Source organism: Lithobates pipiens, unplaced genomic scaffold, assembly GCF_037356315.1.
Source record: "Lithobates pipiens isolate NorthernLeopardFrog02 unplaced genomic scaffold, aLitPip1_a1.2 Scaffold_22, whole genome shotgun sequence".
Classification (NCBI taxonomy): domain Eukaryota; kingdom Metazoa; phylum Chordata; class Amphibia; order Anura; family Ranidae; genus Lithobates; species Lithobates pipiens.
Genome location: NW_027507784.1, coordinates 87,830,960 through 87,853,360, shown reverse-complemented (window position 1 = coordinate 87,853,360; position 22,401 = coordinate 87,830,960). Strand labels below are relative to the sequence as shown.

The 22,401-nt window shown below is 46.6% G+C and overlaps 1 protein-coding gene across 4 annotated transcripts in view; it reads left to right on the top strand.

Annotated features, from left to right (window-relative positions):
• Window positions 1-22,401, top strand: part of SPEG (striated muscle enriched protein kinase) — a 496,800-nt gene that overhangs the window by 122,685 nt on the left and 351,714 nt on the right. The window contains exon 1 of one of the 4 annotated variants that reach the window (XM_077447842.1): window positions 21,146-21,291. The exons of the other annotated variants lie outside the window; for them this stretch is intronic. Coding sequence (XP_077303968.1) covers window positions 21,259-21,291 — 33 coding nt within the window. The 5' untranslated portion in view covers window positions 21,146-21,258. Of the gene's footprint in view, window positions 1-21,145; window positions 21,292-22,401 lie in introns of those variants that run through there. 4 annotated transcript variants of the gene reach the window in all.

The following is a 22,401-nucleotide window of genomic DNA, read 5'->3' as shown; positions in this document are numbered from 1 at the left end:
AGGTCCGACGGTCTTCCCGACTGACTTTTCGGCGAAATTACGACAGATTTTCCGAACGAACGGACTTGGCCACACACAATCACACCAAAGTCTGACGGATTCGAACGTGATGGCATACGATCGGACTAGAATAAGGAAGTTCATAGCCAGTAGCCAATAGCTGCCCTAGTGTCGGTTTTCCTCCGTCGGACTAGCATACAGACGAACTGATTTTTCGACCGGACTCGAGTCCGTCGGAAAGATTTGGAACATGTTCTAAATCTAAAGTCCATCTGATTTTTAGACAGTAAGGGTCCGATGGAGCCCACACACGATCGAATTGTCCGGCGGATTTGTTTCGTCGGACCTTTGCTGATGAAAAGTCCGGCCGTGTGTACACGGAGTAAGACTTATTGGCTTAAGATTGGCTGCCAGGAATAAGCAGCCAACATGCACAGCTAAAGGGGTGCCACATACGCCTTTCTTTAAAGATGAAATCCGGACAAATAACTTCCATTTAACCGATTCAATACCGGGCAATTCCCCCCTTCCTGCCCAGGACAATTTTCAGCTTTCAGCGCTGTCACACTTTGAATGACAACTGTGCGGTCATACAACACCCATATTTTTCACTCAAATAGAGCTTTCTTTTGGTGGTATTTGATCACCTCTGGGGTTTTTATTTTTTGCTGAACAAACTAAAAAAATCCGACATTAAAAAAAAAAAAAGTTTTTCTTCGTTTCTGTTATAAAATTGTGTTTTCTCCTTCACCGATGGGCACTGATGAGTTGGCACTGATAAGGTGGCACTAATATGTAGAATTGATGGGCACTGATAGGCAGCACTGACATGCAGCACTGATGGGTGGCACTGATGGGCACTAATAGATGGCACTGATGGGCAGCACTGATGATGAGGTACTGACAGTCATTACTGATGGGCACTGACAGGCGGCACTGGTGGGCACTAATAGATGGCACTGGTGGGCAGCATGATGATGAGGTACTGACAGTCATTACTGATGGGCACTGATTGGCATCTGTGAAGGGCACTGACAGGCATTACTGATGGTCACTGATTGTCACTTTGATGGGCACTGACTGGCACTTTGGTGGGCACTGACTGGCAGCTGATGGGCACTGATTGGCATCTGTGAAGGGCACTAACAGGCGTTACTGATGGGGACTGATTGACACTGTGATGGGCACTGACTGGCACTTTGATGGGCACTGACTGGCAGCTGATGGGCAGTGCTTGGCAGATGTGGTAGCCACCTCTGATGGGGGCTGAGCTGATAATAAATGAGCTGATTATAATCAGCGCAGACCCCCCTCTGACAGGGAGAGACACCGATCAGCTCTCCTGTCAGCGTGAACCGAGGAAAGACGTTTACGGACACTTCCTGGTTACATGTGATGAGCTGCTATTGGTCACAGGTGATCACGTGGTAAAGAGCCTATGTCATAGGCTCTGTACCTCGATCGGAGTTGTGGTGTGTCAGAGTGACACACCAAAGATCGCCACACTGTGCGACCCCCACGGGCGCGGGATCACGGCTTAACCTGCTGGATGTCACATGACGTCCAGTCAGGATAACTTAACCACTTTGCGCACGTCATTGGCGCTGAGCGGTTGCATATTTGTGTACCGATTTGCAGACGCGGCTGTGCCGAGAGCGCACACCCTGTGTGCTTCCTGGCACGGTCACCATCGGCTAATGGAAAGCTACCGATCGCTTCTTGCCGCTTCTTGTCTTTCCGGTCATGTGATTGCCATGACGGCCAATCACGGATCCTAAATCCTACCCCGCCTCCTGGCATCTGAAATCTCTTAAAGAGCCAGGAGGCGCCGAAGATTCCACCGCAGATCACTGTCTGTTCTTTCTCCCCCTCCCCTCGGCACGTTTCTTTTTTGCACATGTTTTCCGACACCCCACTAAAATCCTTTTCTAAAAAAAAAAAGGATTAAATGTTGATTGTGGTTGTTGATGAATCATCCAACTATGAGAAGCAACAGATCATTTGTATCGTTATTAGGAAGGTGCACTGATGCTTTAAAAACTTTCCCCAATGTGTAATTAGTGAAGAAGAACAAAAACTCATATAACCCTCACCGGGTATTAATATAGCGATTCATTACAACCCATTCTCCAAAACTTTAATTATTGTATGTAGGACTTTTATAATGGGATAATAAAGAAGATAATTTATGTTGCAGTTTATTGGGCTCTTTGAATCCCTAATTTGCAAATACGCTATTAATATGCTTTTAATAACACCGATGTTCTTTACTGTTCAGCTCGGAGGAGGGGGTGTCAAAAGAAATTTCACTGCGGGCCGCATCAGCATTATGGTTGCCTTCAAAGGACCGATTGTATCTATAAGACCAGATGTCAAGAGTTCCCCACCCTCTCTTACATCACACTGCACCCCCTTTACCTTGTGCTGCTGCCAGGAAGAAGCTGGAGGGCAGAGCCAGGAAGCATAAAGTGCAGGGTCTGGAGGAGGACCAGAGGAGGGCTGGAGTCAGCTGCTGGAGTCTGCTGGATGCTGAAACCAGGGGTGATAGAGATGAGGGGGTTATGCAGCTGTACAGAGAGGTGCAGGATCTGTAGGAGGAGTTCTGCCCTACTTTATGCTGACGACTGTTGAGCAGAACCTCTCTGCAGTTGCATGGAGAAGTGCAGGATCTGGCAGAGAAGATCTGTCCTCCTCTTTGCTGCTGATGTCTAAGACAAGGTGTCGGGCGGAGAGGTGCGAGAGTCACATCAAATGAAATGGCCTGGTTGGGCCGGATTTGGCCAGCGAGCCTTGTGTTTGACACATGTGGTTTAGATAGACAAATCATTAGAAAAGGTAGCAAAAAGAGAAGTACAAAGTAGAGAAGAGACTATGGGGTCTATGTAAAAAAATTGATATGCAGATGTCTTCACACAGGCACTATGAATGATTGCAGTATTTATTGTAATATGATTATCTCCTGTGATCGTCCCCATCTAGTGGTCATAATGCAGTATTTTCCTGAAATACCTCAATATAAATACCACATTATAACCACTAGATGGAGCTGATGATCATAACAGTGATGGCAAACCTTGGCACCCCAGATGTTTTGGAACTACATTTCCCATGATGCTCCACTGGACTGCAGAGTGCATGAGCATCATGGGGAATGTAGTTCCAAAACATCTGGGGTGCCAAGGTTCGCCATCACTCTCATAGGAGATGATCATATTTAAAACTATGGCAATCAACCACGCTGCTTGTGCAAATGCTTACAACATCCACACAGCAAATTTGACCCCTTAAACTAATCTTTGCATTGACATTCATCCTGAGTAGCATCTTAACGTACTAAGGGAACACACATGTGTTGCAAAAATGCACCCATATTTGCAGAAAAAAATATGCATCTATTTTATTTATTTTTTCACAAGAGCCTGCCGAGTATTGCAGCCAGGATCAGTGAAGGGCAGGTGCAGTGCCAGGCGCTGATCACCACACTTGTATTCCATTGAGAACTATAAGTTCATCTGCTGCAGTGTAAGATGGGACTTGTAGTTCATTCATTCACTACAGACCTCTGTGAATCAATGACACCCACACAGCTGCACCGATTTCAAAAGTGACAGCAGCTGCTGGGGGTAGGAACCCCTGCATGCTGTCACGGGTGGGGGGGGTAGGTGTTCTCAGTCTTGGGGGTGTGGAGGGAGGGGGGGGTAATTCGCTTAGCATCAAGTTGCATGTTACACCCTGAATAAAGATGTAGCATGTAACACATGTTGCAAAAGGTGGAGTCACCCTTTAAAGGTATACTGGGGCTGGGAGGAAGAGGGTTATAGATCATCTCACACACCCCCCACACCCCCGCCTCCCCCATAACCCAACCCATAGCTGGCAGCGCTGATCTGTATATTCTGGCAATGGGGGAATCATGGGCGGATCCAGAGTCTAATCTCTGGAGGGGCACTGCCAAAATTTTTGCGGGAAATTTGTCGGGGAAATGGCTGGTGCTGGCGCTTCAATCATCACGGCGCCATGGTTAATATGGTGTCAGGATGATTGAAGCGCATTATTACTATTATTACATTGTAATATAAAATGAAATGGTTCAACTCACCATAATGCAGAATCAGTGGGAGCCATGAGCGTGTTACTTGTCACCGTCCCCTGCCACCAGATGGGGATTGTCACTCGCTACCTCACTTGTTATCAGATGCAGCTTGTCACTGCCCAGTGTCTCTGCTGTTCCAGAGTGAGGGCAGGCAGTGAGAGATGATGTCATCTCTCTGCTGCCTGCCCCTGCACAGGAGGGCAGTCTTCTTTTAGATAATAATAATACATTTTATTTATAATGCACTTTCCATCAAAAGACCTCAAAGTGCTACATACTTACAATTAAAATATACAACTAACATCAATTAAAAAATGTATTAAAAAGACAAGTCTTTAATCCCTTTTTAAAACTATCAGTAGATTGAGGGGCCCTCAAACCATCAGGCAGAGCATTCCACAATCGTGGGGCAGCAGCACAAAAAGCCCTATCTCCCAGTGTTGTTAATCTAGTTTTTGGAATTTGGAGAAGATTTAATTGAGTTGAACGAAGGGAACGAGATAGATTTTGTAATCTCAAACGTTCCTTAAGATAAGATGGAGCATGTCCATATATGCATTGGTGTGTAAGAAGAGAGACCTTATACTCGATCCTCGCAGAAACTGGGAGCCAACAAAGCGATTTAAGAATCGGAGTAATATGCTCATGCTCCCACACTCTCATCAGGATCCTAGACGCAGAGTTTTGAATATACTGAAGCCTCTGTAGACTCCTTCTTGGAATCCCAATGAGATGTGCAATAATCAAGTCTAGAGGAGACAAAGGCATGGACCAACCTTTCAGCGTCAGAAAGGGAAAGAAAAGGACGAAGTTTAGAAATAAAGATGCAGAAATGCGGTGAGAGACCATGGCCTCTCCAGCTTTCATTTAGGGGGGGCACTTTGGGGAGCAGGGACAAAAGTAGGGGGGCTAAACTATAGAAATGCAATCTTGAAAAAGTATTGGTGGTTGCAACCAGGTGGATGGGAAGACAGAGTGGGAGCAGCCAGGTGGAAGGGAGGACAGGGTGGATGCAGCCAGGTGGAGGGGAAGGACAGGGTGGATGCAGCCAGATGGAGGGGGAGGACAGGGTGGATGCAGCCAGGTGGAGGGGAGGACAGGGTGGATGCAGCCAGGTGGAGGGGAGGACAGGGTGGATGCAGCCAGGTGGAGGGGAGGACAGGGTGGATGCAGCCAAGTGGAGGACAGGGTGGATGCAGCCAGGTGGAGGGGAGGACAGGGTGGATGCAGCCAGGTGGAGGGGAGGACAGGGTGGATGCAGCCAAGTGGAGGACAGGGTGGATGCAGCCAGGTGGAAGGGAGGACAGGGTGGATGCAGCCAGGTGGAGGGGAGGACAGGGTGGGAGCAGCCAGGTGGACGGCAAGATAGGGTGGATGCAGCCAGTTAGAGGGGAGGACAGGGTGGATGCAGAGAGGTGGAGGGGAGGACAGGGTGGATGCAGTCAGGTGGAGGGGAGGACAGGGTGGATGCAGAGAGGTGGAGGGGAGGACAGGGTGGATGCAGAGAGGTGGAAGGGAGGACAGGGTGGGAGCAGCCAGGTGGAGGGGAGGACAGGGTGGGAGCAGCCAGTGATAAGGTCCTGTACCTGATTCCCTATCCCCCCTCATCCCCCCACCTGGAGGTAAGTTCTTAGTAGACATGTGCGATTCAGATCGTAACAAATGGATTTTTGTATGAATTTGTCAGTATTTGTACTTTCAGATCAATTTGAACATCCGAATAGCTGAAAGAACCAAAAAATAGGAAAAATACGAAATCACGAATAAGCAAAATAACGAACACGCCAAAATACGAACTTACGAACGGACAAACTTACTAAAATACCAAACTCCGAAACAGTAAAAGAAAGAAAATTTCATCTATAACAAATGATTTACATTTCGTATTTTCAGTCCTTTGTCTGTTCATAATTTTGTATGTTTATATTTTCATTTGTGTGTTCGTAATTTCGTTTCTTCATCTGTTCGTAATTTCGTTTGTTCGTGTTCTTGAATCGTTCTTCCGAATGGACAGTGTAAGGGCCGGTTCACACAGCGGGCGATGCGAGGCGACACGACTCGCCTCGCCTCGCTCCCGCAAGTCGCCCCCGTTCTGTACAATGGAACCGTTCTGAGAGGAGCGACTCGAGTCGCTCCGACTCAGAAAAAAGGTTCCTGTACTACTTTTGGGCGACCTCGGGGCGACTTGCATTGACTTCTATACAGAGGTCATCTGCAAGTCGCCGCTGAGGTCGCCGCAGGTCGCGGCGAGGCAAGTCGGAGACGCCTCGCCTCGCCTGCAGTGTGAACCGGCCCTTAGTGTATCTTAATATGTATGTTCGTAATTTCGTATTCTCAAATCGTTCTTTCGAATGGACAGTGTATTAGTGAGTGGTGTATCTTATTTAACCCTTTCATGACTAAGCCTATTTTTGACATTTGGTGTTTACAAGCTAAAATCCATATTTTTTGCTAGAAAATTACTTAGAACCCCCAAACATTATATATATTTTTTTAGCAGAGACTCTAGAGAATAAAACGGCGATTGTTGCAATATTTTATGTCACGCGGTATTTGCGCAGCGGTGTTTTAAACGCAACTTTTTGGGGAAAGGGACACTTTCATGAATTTAAAAAAAACTAAACAATAAAATTAGCCCAATTTTTTTGCATAATGTGAAAGATAATGTTACGCTGAGTAAATAGATACCAAACATGCCGCACTTTATAATTGCATGCACTTGTGGAATGATAACAAACTATGGTACCTAAAAATCTCAATAGGCGACGCTTTAAAAAAAAATTACCAGGTTAGAGTTACAGAGGAGGTCTAGTGCTAGAATTATTGCTCTCACTCTGACGATCGCGGCGATACCTCACATGTGTGATTTGAACACCGTTTACATATGCGGGCCCGACTTCCGTATGCGTTTTCTTTGCTGCGCGAGCTTGCGGCGATGTGGGGGGGTGGTCGCTTTAAAAAAAAAAATTCTTATTTATTTTATTAATTTTTAAATTACTAAATTGTTTAAAAAAAAAAAATATATATATATATATATATATATATATATATATATATATATATTTGATCACTTTTATTGCTGTCACAAGGAATGTAAACATCCCTTGTGACAGTAATAGGTGGTGACAGGTACTCTTTATGGAGGGATCGGGGGTCTAAAAGACCCCCGATCCCTCCTTTACACTTCAAAGTATTCAGATCGCCGAAAACGGTGATTCTGAATACTGTATATTTTTTTAAATCCGGCGCCATTGGCAGCCGAGTAAACAGGAAGTGACGTCATGACGTCGTTTTCGTGTTTACAATTAGGAGACTGGAATGACGCCACTTACGGCGTCATTCCAGTCCCTCCCTAGCCGCTGGAAGCAGCGGATGTGAGATCGGTGCTCCCGATTGAGCGGGAGCACCGGTAAGAGCGGCGGCAGGCGTCCCCTCCCGCTCCTCCGGCATAACAGCCGAGCGGCTTTTAGCCGCATCGGTTGTTATGGTTGGAAAGCCAATCGCCCGCTCTAAAATACGGTACCGGGATGATGCCTGCAGGTGCGGGCATCATCCCGGTATACCCCCCGGAAGCCGAGTACGCACATCTGCGTACGCTCGTCGGGAAGGAGTTAATATCTTTAGCCAATCAGCTTATCCCTTTTGTGTCGGAGTCACACGGCATTCCTGAATCTTTTTAGATTCAGTTGATGAGGGAGTGGACTGGAGTAAGTACAGGACTTATTAGAAAAGCAAGCACAGGATTATTATTATTCTTTATTTCCTACGAAAATACGAATCAACGAAAGAGGCAATCTCACAAAAGTAACAATTACTAAATTACGAGTAGTGTACCGAATAAACGAAAATTATTATCTAACAAAATTACGAATTTCAAATCAAAGAAAGTTAGACTAGCAGAATTACGAATCATTTCGTATCAACAAAAATACGAATGAGTCCGAATATGAAACCTCGCATCTTACTAAATTACGAATCGCTACGAATCAACGGAAACGCAAAGAAACGAAACATCTTGGCCTTAGTCATAAACATGTACAAGCCCTGCACACAGAAGAAGTATTGGGGTAGATTGCTTGGAGGGACCTATAAAGCCCCATACACACTATCAGATTTTCTGCTGATTTTTTCCTTCAGATTTACCAAAACCATATAATATGAGGTCAAACCTTAAGAGTTCCAATTTGTCTGCAATCAGGCAGGCTCTTGCACTATATGGTCTTGGTAAATCTGAAGACAAAAATCAGCAGAAAATCTGATAGTGTGTATAGGGGCTTTTGGCTCCTTATTGTCTCTTTAGCAGCGAGTAGTCATGACTCCGGATGGCGCCTCATTCAAGTTGCAGAAAATCTCGCTGATATAAGGGGCTCATTAATGTCCAGACAGCAAGAGTTCTGCTTGATGCTTTCACTTAACACCCAGGAGGCGCAGACTCTCTGAGCGGCAGACGGCAAATCAATTCCCCTATTGACAGGTGTGCTTGATAGATAAGAACCAAGAAAGTCTGATGTCAGCGCGGTGTAAGGCCATGACATCGAGAAAAGCGTCTGCTGCTTCCCCACTTCACCGATGAGATTTTCCTTCTCTGTATATCATTACAGTACATTGGTATTTAACTGCTTTGGCCCCGGAAGATTTTACCCCCTTCCTGACCAGAGCACTTTTTGCGATTCGGCACTGCGTTGATTTAACTGACAATTGCACGGGCTCCCAAACAAAATTGACATCTTTTTTTCCCCACAAATAGAGCTTTCTTTTGGTGTATTTGATCGCCTCAGTTTTTATTTTTTGCTATTTTTGCTATTTTTTGATTCATTTTTCCAGGATGATTGAAGTGCATTGTTTCTATTATTACATTTTAATATAAAATGAAATAGTTCAACTCACCATAATTCAAAATCAGTGGGAGCCCAAGTGTGTCACTTGCCCCATCTCCTGTCACCAGATGGGGATTGTCACTTGCTACGTCACCTGTCACCAGATGCAGCATGTCACTTGCCCCATCTCCTGTCACCAGATGCAGCATGTCACTTGCCCCATCTCCTGTCACCAGATACAGCTTGTTACTTGCCACATCACCTGCCACTAGATGTGGGTTGTCACCTGGCATCAGATGTGGATTGTCACTTGCCACGTCACCTGCCACCATTTGCAGATTGTCACATGCCATGTCACCTGCTACCTGATGCAGATTGTCACCTGCCACGTCACCTGCCACCTGATGCGGATTGTCACTTGCCACGTTATCTGCTACCTGATGCGGATTGCCACGTGACCTGCCACCATTTGCAGATTGTCACTTGCCACGTCACCTGCCACATGATGCGAATTGTCACTTGCCACGTCACCTGCCACCATTTGCAGATTGTCACTTGCCACGTTGCATGGCACCAGATGTGGGTTGTCACTTGCTAACTGATGTAGATTGTCACTTGCCATGCCAGCCAGTGCCATCAAATGTGCATTGTCGCTGCATTGGTGGCAGGCTGGCAGCACTGGTCCATTTAGTGAGGGCAGGAGAGCAGTGACGTGCAGCGGGCAGTGAGCGATGATGTCATCCCTCTGCTCCTCCCCGCACCTCGCTCCCACATTGAAGAGGCCTGACTGTGAGGGCGGAAGAGTGCTCATGTGGAGCAGGCAGAGAGATGATGTTGTCTCTGCTCGCCCGCCCGCTCGCTTCTCTCCTCTCATCTGCCTCTCTCATGCAGCCCACCTGCTGCAGCCAGGACCCAATGGTTAGGCAGGGACCCTATGGCAAGAGACTCGGGGCTATGGGCCCCAGATTCAGGGCTATAGCCCCAATAGCCACCCCCTAGTGACTCCCCGATTTGCCCAAAAAGTTATAGTGTCTACAAAATAGGGTACAGTTTGATGGTATTTTTATTATTATTATTTTTGTTTTTACTAGTAATGATTTTTATCAGTACTGTGACATTATGGCAGACACATCGGACATTTTTGACACATTTTTGGGACCATTCACATTTATATAGCGATCAGTGCAATAAAAATGCACTGATTACTGTAAAAATGTCACTGACAGGGAAGAGGTTAGCACTAGGGGGCGATCAAGGGGTTAAATGTGTTCCCTCTCTGTGTTCTAACTGAAGGGGGGAGGGGACGGTGTAGGGGAGATGACAGATTGCTGTTCATACTCTGCATGAACACACAATCTGTCTCTTCTCCCCTCAGAGAACCAGAAACTGTGTGTTTACAGACACAGATCCCGGTTCTCGGTTTGTCAGCAGCGATCGCGGGAGCCCGGCGGCGATCATGACCGTTCGTATCGGCTCCGGGGGAGAGCAGCGGGCGCACTCGCGTGCCCCTAATGGCCACAGGGCGAAGCGACGTAACATAACGTCGTTTCGCCCAGCCGCGCTATTCTGTCACAGTAAAACTGCTGCGGCTGGTCGGTAAGTGGTTAAAGCTGAACTCCAGACTTCCCTCCAGTCTTGCACAGTTGTACATGCCCTTCTTCTGGACTGAAATGGCTTACTCTGATTTCACTGCACACTGTGAGATTTTTACAGTGTACATTATAAGCTGAAGCAAGTCAGATGAAGCCCGCCTCATTTCCTGACTGGAAGATGTCCAGCATCATCATAGCTCTTTCCTCCCCAACTCAGCCTTTTGGCTAATATCAAGTGTAGTATCTGTTCTTATCAGTTGCCAGAGGAGGTGCTGTGCTGACTGTCCCGTGGATTAGGGAGGCGGCTATGCAAATCCAAAACCAGAGAGGTCTAAGGAAATTGGAGGCCAAAAGTAGGTCCTTCTGAGAAAGCTGGAAGAAGAATCCCTGGTGAGGATGGGCATACCTCTCAACTTTTTGAGATGGGAATGAGGGACACCTATCAGCAAAAGCATGCAGGCATAGGACACACCCCTTGCCACACCCCCTTAAAGGAGAATTGTACAAAAAACAAGATTGGTTAAACCCACAAGTGCTTTTTTTACCACTTCTATTCCTTTATATTGGCTTTTGGAATTTACAAATGTAGCAATTTAGAAATCAGATGAAAGGTTTAGCGCTGGGAAACACTTTTTGATAGATAAAAAGTGCATTTTATATACATTTATATAGATCAGACCAAAATGAGGGACAAATGAGGTGGAATAAGGAACAGAGGGACATTGCTCCAAATCAGGGACAGTCCCTCCAAATCAGGGACAGTTGGGAGCTATGGGGATGGGTGCTGCACTAGTCTGACCGAAGACTGGGTCTTCCCAGCCCTTTAGCTAGGATTGGTGGTGTGGTCTCTGTTCCTGTCAGCGTCCAGTGGAGGAGCTGTCACCCTGGCCTTTGGGAGGGTCGGGGTTTTGCCATGCAAATCCACTGGTAGGATGGGGGCCTGGAAGGCTAGTATCAGTGGAGGCCGTAACCGGAGATGTTCTCCCCGACAAAACCAGAAGGGCTCACTATCTGGCAGGGATGGGGGCGGCACTGGTCTGGCTGAAGGCCAGGCCTGAAAGAAGCCCGTGGTGTATGTGCCCCTGGAGTGGCAGTCCAGGGGTGCCGTAACTTCACTGTGAGTGAGGGTCACTTTGTGTTGCAGCACCAAGGTCACTGCACTACCACACACTTTTGTTTTCACACCTGCCTCTTGGGTCGAGCCTTTTGGTTAGAACCAGAGGAATTTTTTTTCCCGGACGAAGGGCCGGCCATTGTATTTCAAAATGGCACTTTCACTTCCTCTCTCCACTTCCTTCCTCCACTCTATTAATTTATTGCCCGTTTGTCACCTTTTCTCTTTTTTTGTTGTAAACATTTTTGCATGTTTGACTGGTAGGGTGTAGATCCTCGGGCCTGCCCTGAACGTCTTGGATGGGGGGAACATGGCCTTCTGACTTGGTTTGCCCTCTCTCATGCTGTCTCCCCACCTAGTTCCTGGGTGGGTCTGTTTCGGCAGACCTCCAAGAGATCAGGGTCCGTCTGGTTTTCGACCAGATGGACCAAGTGTAAGTTCCTCAGTCCCCATCTGGAGCCTAACGCCCTTGGGATCAGGGTTAAGGTCCTTCTCCTTTGGAGGACTATGTGTACACCCGTTGCATGTTTTGTGTCTCACATTTATGTGTGCACTTTTTTTTGGCGCAGGGTGGAGTTTTTGGGGTGTGGTTACACACCACGGGCTTTAACCTAACCTAACTGCCCCTAGCCTGCTCCTTTTATTCATTGGATTTCAGTTCTTTCAATTGTAGGGGCTCAGCATTACATAAAGGTGTTACCTAGGGCGGTCTGCATGCAAATACAGCCAGTCTACTCCAGACTAACCTCCACCCATCAGGGCATTTTAATATTTGCATAACTCTTCCCAAGAGGCAACCCGCTGCATGCATCAGTGATGATGGCTTTAGAGAGGAGTACAGAGGCAAGGTGCTGTGCTGTTTTCAGGAAGCTTCCAGTCTCCGCCACTAACCATTAACTGCCTGTGTAACGACATATTCGGCGACCCATCACAGTTTGCTACAGAAGTGATGATGACGTCACGCCATCTTGCTACACCCCACACTCGTCCACAGTAAGGATACACTGAGAAGGGGGAAAGTGGACATCTTGTTACACCCACCGGAGTTTTGCATTTTACACGTATTTATTACAGTAAAGTCAGTTTATATAGTGAAATACAGGACTTACAACTCCGTCTGACTACTTAGATCTTGAATTTTAAAAGCAGCGGCAACCCTGCTCATCTCACAGGTTTGCTGATCTGACAGAAGTTCGCTGCTTTTAAAATTCAACATCTCAGCAGTCAGACGGAGTTCTGTATTTCACTATAGAAACTTACTTTACTGTTATAAATACGTCTAAAATACAAAACTCCGGTGGGTGTAACAACATGTCCGCTTTCCCCCTTCTTAGTGTATCCTTACTGTGGATGAGTGTGGGGTGTAGGAAGATGGCATCGACGGAAGGTCACTTCTGTAGCAAACTGCGATGGGTCATTACACCTGCACTGCATAGAGAACCACAGAGTATTTTTGTACAACTACAGATATATTCTTCCGCCAGTGTTTACAAGTTTGTAGCTGCTCTATGGTAAACTCTATGTCTTGTCTCTGTATAATAAAGTTTCCTGTTAGCAGTTAAAGCATAGCTCCCAACTGTCCCTGATTTGGAGGGACTGTCCCTGATTTGGAGCAATGTCCCTCTGTCCCTCATTCCTCCTCATTTGTCCCTCATTTTGGTCTGATCCTAATAGTTGTATATAAAATGCACTCTTTATCTTTCACATAGTGTTTCACAGCGCTAAACCCTTCATCTAATTTCTAAATTGCTGCATTTGTAAATTTAAATAGACAATATAAAGGAATAGTAGTGGTAAAAAAAAAAGCATTTGTGGATTTGATTTACCTTTTTTTTGGTAATTCTCCTTTAAGGGGGTGTGTCCTGTGCCTACATACGTTTGCTAGTAGGTGTACCTCATTCGCATCTCAAAATGTTGGGAGGTGTGCCAAAGGGGAAGTTCCACGTGTTTGACTCCGCCCCCTCCACTGCCACTTTTTGAGGGGGAAGGGGGTAGTGGTTACACCTGGTTTTGACAGCTAATCCCATAAAAGAATACCAGGACACATCATAACTGAACCCAAGGACCCAGCACTCCTCCTTTACTATTACACAAGTGGTTATGTAGCTTGTCAGGATGAACTACAAAAGTGGACGAGCAGATCTACTGATCTTCTCGGTCATAGTACTGCAAATTTAGCAATTGAATGAATGAAATACTTGGGCTGGAGTTCCACTTTAAATGACCCATAGGGATCTGCTGAGACACACGTGCCTGTGAAGCAATGATCTGCAAGTTCCTGAGCAGGCAGGACAAGCAGCTGTGTTGTAGATACCTGCACTCCTCCAGACTCCCTGGTGGGTTGGTGGTGTGATGTGGATCAATAGATCAATGGACAGCAAGACGGCAACAGACTCTATTACCCCCTGTCCAATCCAATGATTGTGCCGTGTCTGTTTGGCAGATTCTCTTTAAATATTTACTCTACGTCACATGTGTCAAACAAAAGGCCTGCGGGCCGAATCCAGCCCTCGAGGTCATGTCATGTGGCCCTCACACCTCTCCTGCGCATACCTCCTAAAATTTTGAGATGGGAATGAGGGACACCTACTAGCAAATGTATGTAGGCACAGGACACACCCCCTGCCACACCCTCTTAAAGGAGAATTAACAAAAAAAAAGGTTAAATAATTCCACAAGGGCTTTTTTTTACCACTACTATTCCTTTATATTGGCTTTTAAAATATACAAATGCAGCAAATTAGAAATCAGATGAAAAGTTTAGCACCGGGAAACACTTTTTGAAAGATAAAAAGTGCATTTTATATACAACTATATAGATCAGACCAAAATGAGGGACAAATGAGGGGGAAAGAGGGACAGAGGGACATTGCTCTAAATCAGGGACAGTCCCTCGAAATCAGGGACAGTTGGGAGCTATGCCTGCAGCTGCAGCACTCCCCTCATCTCCACCACCCCTTGTTTCAACAGTCGGCAGCAGAGAGGAGGACACAACGCCTCCTTCAGATCCTGCTCCTCTCTGTGGCGGTTGCAGCACCCCCTCGTCTCCACCTCCTCTGGCCTCAGCATTCAGAAGACTCCAGACCTCCTCTGGTCCTCCTCCAGACCCTGCACTTTCTGCTTCCCAGCTCTGCCCCCCACTGTGATGTAAGGAAGGGTGGGACACCCTTAAATTATGATGGTGGGGGGGGGGGGGGGGGGAGAGGCTCTTGACATCTAAGTGGGGATGGTGCTCTGGACAATCTTACAGATAAAACCGGCCCTTTGTGGGTGACCATAATGCCCAGGATGAAATTGAGTTTGACGCCCCTGCTCTATATAAAGAATAAAGAAATCACTCAGTAATAGACTTTAAGTGCATTGCTTTACAAAATGTAATTATTGTTTTAAAGTTTTAGCAATTTGGGTAGTTCCTTTTTTTTTTTGTAATGCCCTCGTCTTATCTAATGTCACCAGATGCCCGGCCACCTAGTGACAGAAGAGAGAAGTGCAGCAATTCCAGAATTAGGGTGAAATCAATTGACCTATCAATTGGCCAAGGCAACTATCACTTGGCAAATAAATTTACTAGCAACCTTGCCTAAACATCAGTGTGCTACAGGTAATTTTTCCCTTCTCACCTCATATGTACCTGCAGTACAGCTTGATTGGCTCAGAGATCTAACCCTCCCTCTCCCAGTCGGTGTACTGCTGTGCAGAAGCCACACCTCCATTACTGTAGCCTGTAGACATGCAGCGTTTGGGATACAAAAAAACGCCCCTTCAATGGGATCACCTGCTTTTTATAAAATATTTTTTCATTTTTCTAGTCTTAACGCCGATTACAACATCATCACAATGGGTTAAGATGCCTGTAAAAGGTGCAATGGGGATGGGGAAAAGTGTCATATAATAATAATAAAGGGGAAAACCACCTCTAATTCCCTGTGGCCCGTAGACATAGGCCTGTTGTGGCGATTCTTAGCCAGCACATCTCCTCCCAGCTGTACTTTATTGGGGACAGCAAAAGAGTCAGGGACCCCCCAGAACAGGCCCCCCCCCATCATCACTGAAATGTCTGTCCCTACCCAAGGCCTAAGGAGGAAGATATGTAACGGGAAGGCTTAAATGATTTGTCTATACAGGAGAGAGTTTCCAGGAACAGTACGAGACGACTGATGATCACAACAAAAAGAAGAGAAGGAAGATGGAGCTCTGGGGAATACTTGGGAGGAAGAGCTGAATTGATGGAGGGTAAAACATTTACACACAGCAATTTGGAAAACGGAGAAACAGCAGCCACAGCATTAGGTTTCTATACATGGGAGATGGCCGCATTTATGTCCAGCGTAGCCACATCCAGCCACGCTCTGAGAGAGGCTTCTCAATGTGCAAATAGAATCCAACAATTCTATTAAATAATATATGATATTGAGCAGTCTTTCTTGAACAGGGTTCCGTGGTTTTGTCAGAGGTGGCGAGGGGTTCCTTGAGCAGTGAGCATGTTCTTCTGACTCTCAGATAAGTAAACGCTCACACCATTGATTCTATAGGTATCCGTGAGGGAAGCATTCTTCCCACTGACCACCGCTATAAAGTGCATTCTTCCCACTGACCACCAGTATAAAGAGCATTCTTCCCACTGACCACCAGTATAAAGAGCATTCTTCCCACTGACCACCAGTATAAAGAGCTTTCTTCCCACTGACCACCAGTATAAAGAGCTTTCTTCCCACTGACCACCAGTATAAAGAGCATTCTTCCCACTGACCACCAGTATAAAGAGCATTCTCCCAACTGACCACCACTACAAAGAGCATTCTTCCCACCGACCACCAGTATAAAGAGCATTCTCCAAATTGACCACCAGTATAAAGAGCATTCTTCCCACTGACCACCAGTATAAAGAGCATTCTCCAAATTGACCACCAGTATAAAGAGCATTCTTCCCACTGACCACCACTATAAAGAGCATTCTCCCAACTGACCACCACTACAAAGAGCATTCTTCCCACTGACCACCACTATAAAGAGCATTCTTCCCACCGACCACCAGTATAAAGAGCATTCTCCCAACTGACCACCAGTATAAAGCGCATTCTCCCAAATGACCACCAGTATAAAGAGCATTCTTCCCGCTGACCACCTGTATAAAGAGCATTCTCCCAACTGATCACCACTACAAAGAGCAATCTTCCCACTGACCACCAGTATACAGAGCATTCTTCCAACTGACCACCACTACAAAGAGCAATCTTCCCGCTGACCACCAGTATAAAGAGCATTCTCCCAACTTACCACCACTATAAAGAGCATTCTTCCCGCTGACCACCAGTATAAAGAGCATTCTCCAAATTGACCACCAGTATAAAGAGCATTCTTCCCACTGACCACCACTACAAAGAGCATTCTTCCCACTGACCACCACTATAAAGAGCATTCTCCCAACTGTCCATCACTATAAAGAGCATTCTCCCAATTGACTACCACTATAAAGAGCATGCTTCCCACTGACCACCAATGTAAGGAGCATTTTTCCCACTGACCACCAGTATTAGGAGCATTCTTCCCACTGATCACCACTATAAAGAGCATTCTTCCCACTGACCACCAATGTAAGGAGCATTCTCCCAATTGACCATCAGTATAAAGCCGCATACACACGATCAGACTTTGTACAAACTTTTCTGTGGATTTTTGTACAAAGGGTGTCGGCCACGAGCTTGTATTGCATACGCACGGCAGGACTTTTTTAGCCAACTTCCACCAAATCAGGTGTTTTTTTTTGCTCTTTACCGCCACCTTTGGTCAACTTTTGTATTGTTGTCTAAACTTTTGCATTGGTTCTGAGCATGCGTGTTTGTACTTTGTACAAAAGTCCTATGGTTTTCTGTACACATGATCAGACTTTGCTCCATTGGACGTTTGTTGCCAGAAAGTTTGTCCATTCGCATAGCCATCAAAAGTCAGATGAAAACCGAAAAAGTTTGTCCGATGGAGCGTACATACGGTTGGCTGTTGCTCCAAAACAGCTAATTTGCATGTTTGTTGTCAAAAAGTCCGATTGTGTGTACGGGCCTTAAGGAGGATTTTTCCCACTGACCAACAATGTAAGGTGCATTCATCCCACTGACCACCAATGTAAGGAGCATTCTTCTTACTGACCACCAATGTAAAGAGCATTCTTCTCACTGACCACCAATGTAAGGAGAATTCTTCCCACTGACCACCAATGCAAGGAACATTCTTCCCACTGACCACCAATGTAAGATGCATTCTTCCCACTGACCACCTATGTAAGGAGCATTCTTCTCACTGACCACCAATGTAAAGAGCATTCTTCTCACTGACCACCAATGTAAGGAGCATTCTTCCCACTGACCACCAAAGTAAGGGGCATTCTTCCCACTGACCACTAATGTAAGGAGCATTCTTCCCACTGATCACCAATGTAAGATGCATTCTTCCCACTGACCACCAATGTAAGGAGCATTCTTCCCACTGACCACCAATGTAAGGAGCATTCTTCCCACTGACCACCAAAGTAAGGGGCATTCTTCCCACTGACCACTAATGTAAGGAACATTCTTCCCACTGATCACCAATGTAAGATGCATTCTTCCCACTGACCACCAATGTAAGGAGCATTCTTCCCACTGACCACCAATGTAAGGAGCATTCTTCCTACTGATCACCAATGTAAGGGGCATTCATCCCACCAACCACCAGAAGAAAGGGACATTCTTCCCACCGACCACTGGTCTAGGGTAGCCCGTTTCCCACTTACCACAAGTGGAAAGGATCAATTTACTAAAGAGGAAGTAAACCCTGATGGGTTTACTTCCTCTTTTTTTCCCTGCAAAGGTAAAGCATAATGGACTACTATGCATCGCATAGTAGCTCATTATGTGTCACTTACCTGACACAGGAGCCAGCGAAGTCGCCGCTGTCCCCTGTAGTCCGCCGCATCCATGTTGCTTGTGGCGTCTCGCAGCTCCGACCAATCACAGCGGCGCAACCGCGATGACGTCACTCCCGCGCATGCGCACGGGAGTCGCGCCTCGCAGCTTCGCCGCTGTCATACGGCGAAGCCGCGATGACGTCACTCCCGCGCATGCGCACGGGAGTCGACAAATTTGGCAAATCCATTCTTGGATTTGCCGCATTTAGTGCGCATGCGCGCCGCTGTCTACGGCGCATGCGCCGTAGACAGCGGTGCCCATTTTCGGGCAAATATCTCCTAAACCATATAGGTTTAGGAGATATTGCTTGGACCTACAGGTAAGCCTTAATCTAGGCTTACCTATAGGTCCAAGTTGTTTGGAAGGGTTTACTTCCTCTTAAAGACCAATGTAAGGGAAAAATGTTTTTTTTACTTTGTGTGTTTCTTTTCTGGTTATTATTATTACTATTTATTTGATTTGCTTATTTTTATATATTTTTTGGAGCAGTCCTGGGTTTCAAGTATATCTCAAATCACTATTTCTCTTAGTGTCGGTTCACAGAGGGGCGGTTTCGCCCGACTCACATCCGACTCTGAAGCTGCCCCATACAGCGTGACTTCAGCGCGGCTTTGCAAAACGACTTCTGTATAGAAGTCAGTGCATTGCATGAATCTATCAATGGTCGCTGCCGCCACCCCCTATTCAGCCGTCCGGCCCCTTTTCGAGATGCTGGGCGCCTGAATTACAGCGGCGGGGGTATTTTTGAAGCACCTGATTAGAGCCATAGGCTCTAATAGGCTTCATAAAAGGTGAACTCGTGGCGCAGAGCATTGCGCTACAAGCCCACCCAGGTGTGTTAGCAAAGCAAATGAATATTTGCTTTGCTAACACCGAACCGCCTCTCAGCCAATGAGAGAGTGCAGGTCTAATACCCTTCACCTGATTGGCTGAAGGCACAGATATCCCTATTGAGCGGAATGTGGAGGAGACGTACAGGAACTATGGAGGATACAGGAGCCGTCGCCTGCCCATCCCACAGCTCACTGCCTTCACCCGGATGGGGTAAGTGCCGGTCTGATGGCGGCGAGCGAGGGTGAGGGGGGTCACAATGGCTGCATATTATGGGCACAGAAGCTGCATATGGTGGGCACAAAAGCTGCATATAATTGGCACAGAAGCTACATATCATAAGCACAGAAGCTGCATATGATGGACACAGAAGCTGCATATGGTGGGCACAGAGACTGCATATGATGGGCACAGAAGCTGCATATGATGGGCACAGAAGCTGCATATGGTGGGCACAGAAGCTGCATATGGTGGGCACACAAGCTGCATATGGTGGGCACAGAAGCTGCATATGGTGGGCACAGAAGCTGCATATGGTGGGCACAGAAGCTGGATATGGTGGGCACAGAAGCTGCATATGGTGGGCACAGAGGCTGCATAAGATGGGCACAGAGGCTACATATGGTGGGCACAGAAGCTGTATGTGATGGGCACAGAGGCTGCATATGATGGGCACAGAAGCTGCATATGGTGGGCACAGAAGCTGCATATGGTGGGCACAGAAGATGCATATGGTGGGCACAGAGGCTGAATATGATGGGCACATAAGCTGTATATGATGGGTACAGAGGCTGCATATGATGGGCACAGAGGCTGCATATGATGGGCACAGTGGCTGCATATGGTGGGCACAGTGGCTGCATTTTATGGGCACAGTGGCTGCAATTGATGGCACAGTGAGGCTACAATTGATGTTTTTTTTCAGTGTTTTTCAGAATCTTTCAGTTTGTTTGCGCCCCCCAAAATTTTGAGCACCAGCTGCCACTGCATAGTATACATTGAGATAAAAAAAAAAACTCTTTATGGCTAGGACATCGCCATAACAGCTGACATCTATGCATGTCGAGAACTCACGCAAAACCATGTGATTTCCTGACACAAACAGAACTGTGCTGCGCTTTAGCATCAGCACATCTGAAAACGCACGCCATGCGCTTCAGTGTGGTGCATTTTTAGAAACAAGTCAGGACTTCTTTTTTTTCCGCGTTCGTCGCACGTAAGTGAAGCCCACCGAAATGAATAGGCTGCCCGACACGTGATGCACGCACGCTAGGTTGCTCCTGTAGGTGTGAACCAAGCCCAAGTTGAATGTGTGTATTCATGACAATCAAACATTAGATGCAGGCATCAGAGATATAACAAGCAATATATTCAGCTTTTATTCCTTGTAACCCTGTATGGAAAATCCGCTCAGCGGTCCAGAAAAATGCAGTTTTGACAACCTCACCAAAGATGCTCGTCAGTGGTCCAGCGGAAGAAGAAAAAAAAAAAAAGCATTGCAAACCTGTTCTAAGCCATGCTCTTCTTTCAGTCTCTCCTCCCTTGTTCGCTCCCATGTCTGCGCCCTCCCCTTCTCTCTCCATCCCCCATCCCTCCCCCTGGCTCGCAAACCATTGTATTCCTGACTTGGCTCCTGCTTTGGGAGCGGCAGCAACACAGATAGTGGCTACTGAGATTTGGCATCCATCGGCCGGTCTGCCTAGATCCTCTTATCCGCCTTGTGCCACTACATCCCTTTGTCCCTTCCATTGGACAATCCTAGATGCCCAGCACTGGCTTGCTCTCGGCTGCATCAGGAGCCAAGGAAGTATAGCAAAGCTTGGTCCGGGGGTCCCCTTCTTCTCTTGTCACCCCCCCACCGTTCACAGACATGAAGAAGAGTTGGATCAAAAGACGCTCTCAGGTAAGGGAGGAGAGATGGGAGGGAGATGGATGGATAGAGGAGGGGACTGGTAGTGATGGGACAGACATGGCATTAGAGAATAGGTAGGGTACCAAGGGGATTGCCAGGCCAAGTGGTTTTATAGAAGGCTAAAGTGAGTATTTTATAGAGTCATCAGAACCCCCCCACCCAATAGCGGTAGAGCACATTGCTCCAATCTACACACAATCCTTACGACATTACAATCTGACGCCACCAATCACGCTCCTATTACAGAGTCAACTGATACAAAACCGATTTAATGACACAGCTTTGGATGTTCCATCTGAGATCCTCCAGCCAAGCTGGTCCTGCACTTCTTGTAGCCAACGTAGATAATGGAAGCAGATTCATTAGCACAGTCTGTACACCCTGCACAGAAATGCTGTACGCATGGCAGATGCCTCTTATATAATACTCTTATCGCCGGCAATGTGCTTAGGCTCAAACAAATCTCTCATACCGTACAACTACAGCTGGGCACTTGCCATACACTGACTCCGAAATCCAACAAATTCTCTAAATTGAATTCACCGATTTATTTAATAAAAACTCCCCCTGATTTAAAAAAACTTCCCTGAATTCAGAATCCTAGCATTGAGTTAAGGGTTACCGATACTTGGGTTACAAGCCAACTAGGCCTAAGACTGGGAAAAAGTCCCCCACGTGTGCTAAGCTCAACTTGTTCATTTTTCCAAAGACTGATCAGATCGGCTTTGGTTGTAGGTCAGTGGTCTCCAAACCGCAGCCCTTTGCTTGCTTTTATCCGGCCCTCTGGGCATTATCCCCCCCTATTACTGACATAGGGGAAGATTTACTAAAATTGGAGCACTCAGAATCTGGTGCAGCTGTGCATGGTGGCCAATCAGCTTCTAATTTCAGCGTGTTCAATTAAGCTTTGACAATAAAACGTGGAAGCTGATTGGTTTTTATGTAGAGCTTCCCCAGATTTTGCACTCTTCCATTTTTAGTAAATCTCCCCCCCATAGTTCCTGCCACTGACACCAACAATGGGGCACAATTCTTCCCATTGACACTATGATGGGGCACTAATCCTTCCACCAACACCAATGATGGGCACTGTTCCTCCCA